This window comes from Ptychodera flava, chromosome 19 (genome assembly GCF_041260155.1).
Source record: "Ptychodera flava strain L36383 chromosome 19, AS_Pfla_20210202, whole genome shotgun sequence".
Lineage (NCBI taxonomy): Eukaryota > Metazoa > Hemichordata > Enteropneusta > Ptychoderidae > Ptychodera > Ptychodera flava.
In genome coordinates this window covers 11,157,114-11,166,504 of record NC_091946.1, presented here as the reverse complement: position 1 = coordinate 11,166,504, position 9,391 = coordinate 11,157,114, and the positions used below count along the sequence as shown (strand labels likewise).

Sequence of the window (9,391 nt, the reverse complement as noted above, 5' to 3'; positions counted from 1 at the left end):
CCCGCAAAAGTGCTTTGAATATTTTAACGTACATGCGTGAACACTTCTCGATACCTATTGTTGTTTACGAAATCCAGGGTCCCTGAAGCAAATACAATTAGTTTCGTTTGATAATTTTGTCAAACTATAAATAGAATAAACCACGGTGACCATATGTCGCCTGTGATACGCTTTCGCTTGATTGATCACACCTAAACATGAGTTGAAGTGGATGGCTCCAAGTATTGTTTTATCCCGCCAGATTTAAGCGCTGGGTAACGGATTAAATGATAAATCGTAGTGAAACAGTGCACAGCAAAACATCTTGTATACATTCTCGAATGACACGTTCAGAGTCGGTGGAAAGTAGTTCATCTCGTCTAAATGCTATTATATGGAACCCGCTTAATTGGCAGGGTGACGGATCGAATGATAAATGTTAGGTGTAATCTTGTACTAAACGGCAAAATCATTTTACTCACTCTCGAATGGCACATTAGAGTCGATGGAAGGAAGTTCATCTGTTCAATTTTATGATCACTGAAACAATTTTCGTCAGTGGTTTATGATAGGTTAGCTTTCTTCAATGATTCGAAAGAAATTGTTCGAATCCTGAATGCAAACAAACATAAACTTATCAAAGTCACAAGCCGTATATAGTTTGAACAAACGTTTATTATAGTTCGGGGAAATTATTCACGTTTATTTCTTCGATCATTCTCCCTATTTTTGTTGAAATGCAAGGCCTCACAAAGAAATTAGGAATGTTACTTATATTAATTTTGACAATGAATCCCTTGTAATCACTAGAATTCAGTTGTCATCAGTGACATTTGATATTACACCGTGACAACCTGCATTGCCGAGCTTAACGCCATCAAGATCTTTGGACATTGTAGGAAAGGAAACTCTATTTTATATAACGCTACAATTGATGTCACTGTGGAATATACATTAAAAGTGTTAGCTACTAGTGCCTTAAATATTTTCATGTCGCCAATGTTATACGGTGAATTCACTTTTCAACTTTCAGATGTTGACATGATTCTGGGGGAAATCCACCATTGATCGGGATTGTTTGTCGAAATTGTTTGCATGAGTCTGCGACGCGGCAATAATAGTAGACTGAAAAACAGAATTCGGAATAACAGTGTGAATTTTCATGTTGCGACAGAAAACCATAACGATGATTGCCTTGTTATGAAATGCACAGACGCAACACAGACGCGCAAAGGGAAGGAAAACATGCAACACAAACTGAACTATCAATTGCAAATTTTTTTCAAAAGCAGTGCCCATATTTATTCTTACCCCTATACTCTGCCTGCACGAATTACGGGATTCGTTTTTGAACTAAATATTTTCATGCAGTATAATTGCACAGTTGCCATTTTGTCATTTTTCTGTGCGAGTTCTGACATTTTTTAATACAGCTAACTTCTGGTGTTATTTTCCACGAAACGAATGCAAATCCTCTTTCTTCTCCCGGAAGTTCGTAGAAATACAAAGTTTTAGCCTTGCTTGTACATCGCGTGATATTTATTATCCATGTTACAATTGACAAATTAATTCTAGTCGCGATCGACATTCAGTTCCCAGCAGAGACAGGGGACATTGCAGACAACAAGCAGTGTCGATGAGTTACGTGAAGGTATTTCGACATTGCGAATTACAACACAAGAAATATCAAAACGGAAGTGTATCAAAGATTACCGCTGATATCTGTGCAATGTGCGTATTTCCAGGATATCGATTCCGTAATTATTTTATTAACGTTTACCCTAACACCGTTTTTGAAGGTCCCTATGAAAAACTACAATAAGCGACGTTCGGTCCTTATCATTGCAAATATATCAATGTTTTACCGATCTTCTTCCCAATTTGACTTAAAGGGGAAGTTCACCAAGGATGATTTGTACATATGTGCTTGCTTTGTGGTCACTTACCCCAGAAAAGCTTTTTTTGCCATTTATAACTCGCGCGATTTTTTACAAAAACAGATAGAAATAGTACAGGAAGTTGCCCATGTAATTTGAATCATGGGAAAAAGCGCCAAGCCTGGAGCTTGCATAATGTATATGGAAGGGACCATTTTCCCATGGGTATGGCATTGTCCACTCACCCATGCTTACATCAGGCTGTGCGTATTTACATAACTTTTGTTTATACTGACTATCCTTGCATAAACGATGAATCACTTATAATAAACTGTCCACTGTCAGATTTTGTGTTGCTGTTTACTACTGTGTTACTGTTAGTGGACAATGTGGGGGCCATACCCGTCCGAAGATGGTCCCTTCCATATCACATGATGCATGTTCCAAGCTTGGAGCTTTTTTCCCATGATTCAAGTTACATGGGCAACTTCCTGTGCTATTTTTATCGTTTTTTGTGAAAAATCGCGCGAGTTATAAATGATGAAAATGTTTTTTCCTGGGTAACTGACCACAGAGCTACCACTTCCACTTTAATTATGTTTGTCACACACAATTAAACAATATACTACTGAAGCGATTCAGTTTCAGCTCAACATGGTTGCAGAACCAAACTTTTTTATACAAGCGGCATTAAAGATTTAAGAAGTGTAACGCAGGAATCCTTTCACTTCTGTCTGATGGATGCAGGATGCGGATAAATGTAACTTTAGTAACAGATGTTATTACTTTGTACTTAAAGTAATTTGTGTCATTATTATATATATATAATATATATATATATATATATATATATATATATATATATATATATATATATATATATATATATATATACTGAGAATCTAGGAACTTGTAGTTGTCACTCTACAGGCTGTTTCATGCGCTAAGCAATCATCATATGGTCTCCTGATGATTAATGCAGAAATGCATTGAGCACTATACTTTGCCTGCATTGACAAGCAATCCATTTTCGTATATATATATATATATATATATATATATATATATATATATATATATATATATGTTATCGTTTATTAAGTTGTATAATATATTACTGACTGTAGATGTAGTAGAGAATCGGATAATTTAATTTTACGTCCAAATTAACTTACTTGTCATCCTGTAAAAGTCTGAATAATTTATAATTATGCTTGCTGAAGGCATCGATAACATCTTAACTTTGGTTTCATAAAATGATTAAAGAAAACTTCCGCAAACAAATTAAAATATGAAAGCGTGGTAATGGTTCAAATGCTATCGAGATCTGTAGACATAGTATACAGTGCATACTGTATATGCAAACAAAACTTAGTAAGGAATTGGGTTATCTCAATGAATGGCTAGTTGATAATAAATTGTCTCTTCATGTCGGTAAAACAGAATCTATCCTGTTTGGTTATAGTCGAAAATTAAAACAGTGTTCGGAAATGCAGGTTCTGTGTGGGGATGTCAACATCGCTGCAAAACGGTGTGTGCAATATCTTGGTACTGACTTGGATCAATCCTTGTCTGGTGAAACAGTAGCATCTAAGGTTTTTAAAAAGACATGCTCTCGTCTCAAGTTTTTATATCGTAATAAGAAGTTTTTTGATTTTCATACGAGAAAACTGTTGGCTAACTGTTTGATACAATGCCATTTTGATTATGCAAGCTCTTACTGGTATAGTGCCTTGACTTTAAAAAGCAAACAAAAACTTCAAACTTCCCAAAATAAAGTTATACGGTTTGCCCTCGGTATGTCAGCAAGAGCACACCTTGAATCGGTTCACTTCAAACAAATGGGATGGCTACCTGTTATCCACAGAGTCGTATATATAAAACTCAATCATGTTCATAGAGTTACATTAGGATTAGCACCGAAATATTTGTCTGATAATTTTGTTTTTAACAGTCATGTCCATAGAACGAGATCCGGACCCTATTCTATTTTTATTCAAGGTGGGGCTCGGTTTTATCAGAATAGTTTTGTATATACAGCTAGTGTTGAATGGAACAAAGTTCCAAGAAATATACAGAGTATTACTTCAAATTCTCTGTTTAAAAGAAAGTTAAAGAAGTATTTTTATGAAGCAATGATTCAACGTGAGCAAAATGATTTTATTTTTTATTAATTGTTGTCGTGCCGATTTGCTTGTGATTTTATTTTTCGTGGGACCACAGTGGAAATAAGTTTTTAACTTTTCTGTGTTATCCCAGCACTTCTGTCTTTGTCTTTTTTCTTGTTTGTACTGTATGGTTATTTTTTAAGTGCTATATAAATCAATCAATCAATCAATCAATCAATCAATCAATCAATCAATCAATCAATCAATCAATCAATCAATCAATCATACGAGATCTGGAAGGGTAGTAGGACCACGGAAAAAATATCTTTTTCACTAATGTTATATTGTATCTATGCATCAGTAATGGCTAGTGTTATCATTCAAAATTAGATCAATATTTACTCTACCCTGGGGGAGGCAATGGGTGGGGGTTAACTTATTTTAACTGATACACAGGAACAATTTGTCGGCACACCCCGGCCACAATAAATGAACGCTCCTATGCTGTTTTGACATTAGTATGCCCACAGACTTCGAGTATGTCTACCCGGGCCTATGACATAGCGACTAACGTCCAACACAACGAGACTTTGCGAGATCTTACACGAGTCTAATGTTTGTGGAATGTGTTGGACAAAGGACAAGCGGACGTATGCAGCGGAGTCATTCGTTTAATGTAAATTATGCTGTTGCATCATTACCATACTAACGCTGAATTGTTTGACATCGTTTGACCTCTCCACGAGCGGAAAATAACCTATCCAATCAGTTAGCATCCCTCGCGGCAGATCAGCTATATTTGGTTTCAACTTTCATAGGGTGATGGAGCTCATGTAAAAACCGATCAAGTTTCGCTAGAAACCCAGAAATCCAGTTTGTGTGACGTTCGACATTTTCACGCCACGAACAGTGCGATGGCGGGAAGCTCATTGACAGAATTCGGCCAAGAGACTAGTATCGGCGGTGTCCGATACGTCACCGATGTATCTTCCAGAAACCTCCGAAGGTGAGATGGTTTTGTTTGCACTCTCTAACTTAGAGTTTTCCACTTTCAATAATTGCGAATTATTTCTTCCAATCGCAGCTTATTAAGGGAAAATGAGTCATAAATTGAGGAAGAACGCTTTCTTCAGTTGTTATTTTAAGTAAACGATGTTGTCTAACATAGGTATTGTAGTGAAAAAAATACGTAAAGACAAAATGGATCAAAAATCATCGATTTGATGACGCAATTTCTTCTATCTTTTAGAAATGTATAGTAATGATAACCAGCGTGAACTCAAATAAACTGTAAATTTCGGCTTGTGCCACAGCAAAGTTTTATATGTGACCTTCGTATTACGTCCGATCAATGTTGTTTGAGTTCTTGGTTCAATGTTAATAACCTTTGTCATGGCATACAAAGAGATCCAAAATGGTGATATCATTGACCTTTGCAAAAGCTATCGGCCTCTGAGATTAAAACGTAACATGTTTAACGATGTACTTCGTGTGTCAAAGCTAAAGTAACTATATGCGAGAACAGCGAGAACCATTTGGCAAACTTATTCAAATATCAGTGAATACGTCCATTTTAAAAATCCTATGTTTCACTGCCCCCGTCTCTTTATCTAATCGTTGATTCCCGAATGGTTTTCGTGACCGTTGGAGCATCTAATATTTTGTTATTCCGTACAGTTTCAGAACTCAGGCAGTCATTGCCAGGGGACTTTGCATTCTCCCGATTATTTATATCCGATGAAAACAGCTGCGTTTTGCTGCCCTCTAAAAATCAAACATATCCAATTATAGTTCATTCATTTTGCAAAATAGAAGGCTGGACTCCAAAGCAAACTGACCGGGCAAGCCAATACAGGCTTAACTCATGAATTATTTTCCTCTTTAAAAATGACTGGCATTTACCCGAGGACACTGTGAGATAGGGGAAATATTGAATAATTTACATGAAATGGTTAATACTGTAATTACTTTCTCCACAGATTAGTCTTCTTGAGAGCATGCCACCTCGCGTGATGGAAAGATAAATTAAAACATAAATTTAACAACATGTATATTGTTCAATGTAAACTGATGCTCGCTTTTTATATCTCTAATGTCGGACTAATAAAACACCTTTTGCATCAAACGTTGTTGACGTAGCAAACATGAACAACTATAAATATATTGTCTAATGTTATGACTGACTCATAGTTTAGTTTATCATTGAATCTTCGATCAATGAAGATTTAGTTTTTGCAATTTTAACAGAAGCAGTGTAAAACTGGTACTTTCAATTTATCGTGCAACATCAGTCACAATGCAGAGTTTGATGTATTCTTTTCTTTTTTGGATACAAATGTGGCACAGTATTGAATTTGGACAGACACTAGAATTACTCGATTATTATCAACTTCAGAAACGAAGACAGACTATATCTGCACTGAAACCACTCCCATGTTTCGGTACATATTGCAGTTGTTGTCTGTTGAATGTTTTTGCCACAAGTCTTAGACTTCACTGAAATTGTTATAATCAACATCGTGAACATAATTCACAATCGATTGATTCCTACACCCATAGTATATAAATATTTCAATTAGCGCAAAAGAAAATACTCAATTTCTTTGACGTTTGTCATTATATCACGACTTTACATTGTGAGTGTAATTGCCTTTGGTCAAGCCTTTCGAGAAGTATATGCCAGACTGAAATGTTATTAAATATGCAAATTATAAATTAGCTGATGCGAAAATGCAAATTGTCCTTCAATACTGGTAAACTTTCCTTCGTTACTGTTACTGTCATCAATTTACATAGCACTTTCATCAATTTGGTCAAGTCCCTTGGGCTATCACTTATTTTGAAGAGTTCAATAAATATACTTATCATATACCCATGACCGTATCCGTGTCTCCTCTGACGCCGCGTCGTGACGTGGAACGTAAAACATCAGTCTGATACGGCACGTTATACGTCATCAATTGTTGTTTATTTCCGGGGACTTTTTTTCCAAAATTGCGACCTCTGTATGACAACAAAGCTTTGCCTACGATGTTCTGTCCGAGCCCGAAAAGTGGGAGGGCTTTGAAGCAGAGGGAAATGTGGGGTTACACTTAGTCTATTAAATCAAATGTGCTCATATGCAATTTTTATCGCTGCTACAAGCATGTGGGCATTCATACACGAGCGATGTTCAATAGTTTGTTCAGAGCTGCTCGTTGTAAATGTTGATCTGAATGGAAAATATTTATTTTTCGATGCAACTTTCTAGAAAACAACAAAATTTGTGTCGAAAACTATCCCGCAAAAATGTTTCCCTGGCAACGCAATGCTGCTTTTCATCATGTCTGCCGACGAAAATCTGCAAGAGCTGTTCCTCCTCTTTCAAATGCTATCTGACGAAGAAATATTTCAGAATTTGCCTCCCGGGCCAAGTCTACCACTGCAGCAACCTGACCAGCAACGGTATGTTGATTATTCTGCCCTTGACCAAGCCGAGTTCATTGAACAACAAAAGAAACGAAATACCGTTAGAAATACCAACACAGCAGTGAAGCAGTTCGAGCAATGGTTGAAAGCAATGCGACAAACTGAAAACCGCCCAATCTCTGATATTCCACCTGCCGAACTTGATGAGTACTTGGCATCCTACTTTCTCGGAGCAAGGCAAAAAGATGAGAGTGAATATAAACCCGACACTCTGACAAACTACCAGCGAGGTATCGACCGCTTTCTGCAAGACAGTGGATACGGACATTCGATCATCCGTGACAAGGAATTTGAAAAATCGCGTAAATGTCTTGCAGCCAAACGCGTTTCTCTGAAAAAGCAGGGAAAAGGTAATAAACCAAATGCTGCCGAAATAAAATAAAAATACTTACTGAGCAAGGTATCATCGGATAATCAACCCCCGAGTCTCTGTTCAATGCCATGTGGACAAACAACACGAAGATGCTTGGGTTTCGCGGCGGACAAGAAAACAGACAGTTGAAGTGGGGAGATATTGTGCTCAAAACAACTGCAGGAGGGCTGGAATATCTTGAATTTAATGAGAGAGAAACTAAAACACGATGGGGTCAGGCAGGTGGTCCAACAAGACCTTTCAATCCAAAGATATTTGCGACTCCCGACAATAAGGATTCGTGTCCGATCGAAACGTACCGCCAGTTCGCCAGTCGCCGATCAACGGAAATGAGCACACCAGAAAGTCAGTTTTACCTCGCCATCAACTACGTTCCCGTAAACGACATCTGGTACAAAAAAATTCCGATGAGGCAGAATAGACTTGTCAGTGTTGTAAGATCAATGACCAGTAAAGCAGGCATTTCTGGCAAGAAAACAAATCACAGTATGAGGAAAACGGCCATCACTAACCTCCTTCACGCCGGTGTTCCACCAACGCGAGTCCAGCAGCTCTCCGGTCACATCAATGTACAGAGCGTCAACAATTACGCAATACCATCGCTTGAACAACAACAAGAAATGTCGAATATGCTCTGCAACTCAAATACCTCTCAACTATCACACTACACACCAGGCCCTCGTCTCACCACCCCGCCTCACGTCGTAACAACATCGTTAGCGGAAAATACTTTCCAAACGCAGGTTGCGGCAACAGCTGGCATTTTCAGTGGCGCGGTCATCTACGGCGGCTCTTTCACGATCAACGTAGCGACTGGTAATTGTCAGCCAAAGTCTCCACCAAAAAAACGTCGTAGGGCAGTCATTTATGACACGTCTAGCTCGGACAAGAGTAGAACTCATACATGCTATGTATTCAGCAACATTCAAGATTGACAATTTCTGATGATTTGTTTGGAATGATTTTTGGTCATGATTGAATTTGATGTTATGATGTTCATCTTGCATTTAACGATCAAATCCATCTTTTTCACTTCAATCAAAATTTACCAATATAAAACAAAACATATTACTAGTACATATGAATTTAACGTTCCTTTATTTCAGATCTAAAGAGAGTTACAGGACAGGTTGTTGTAGAAAATATATGTGATAAAGTTGATGTTCACAATCTGTTGTATTTCGCGCTACTTTGTCGTTCCTGTTCACGTCAGCCATGTTTCAGCAAGAGTTATTAAAGTGAATTCAAACTTACAATATTGTCCGTGTAATAATTATCCACCAGAACACCGGGATAGTGACCAGAATAAGTAAATTGGCTCCATTCCTTTTCTGAACTGCGGTAAATTGCGCTGAAATAATCCTGTTTAGACTGTATACACTCGACACGATGCGATCGACGACTTGATCAGCTGTTGTAAACAAACGTGTATCAATGCGCTCAGACCAGCGGCAAAATATAAAAACATAGTCCCTTCGAAAGACTGACAAAAACTAATAAAATTTCTTCATTTTTAATACCTTTTACATAAATATACGGTCATGGGCTTATGATAAATCGGTTATCCCACGATATCAGCGCTTGGT

At 37.5% G+C, this 9,391-nt stretch overlaps 1 protein-coding gene across 1 annotated transcript in view; it reads left to right on the top strand.

Annotated features, from left to right (window-relative positions):
* Positions 1 to 4,779: 4,779 nt before the first annotated feature.
* Positions 4,780 to 9,391, top strand: part of LOC139118551 (acid-sensing ion channel 2-like) — a 57,441-nt gene continuing 52,829 nt past the window's right edge. Inside the window, exon 1 of the mRNA XM_070681903.1 lies at positions 4,780 to 4,970. Coding sequence (XP_070538004.1) covers positions 4,879 to 4,970 — 92 coding nt within the window. The 5' untranslated portion in view covers positions 4,780 to 4,878. The remainder of the gene's footprint in view (positions 4,971 to 9,391) is intronic.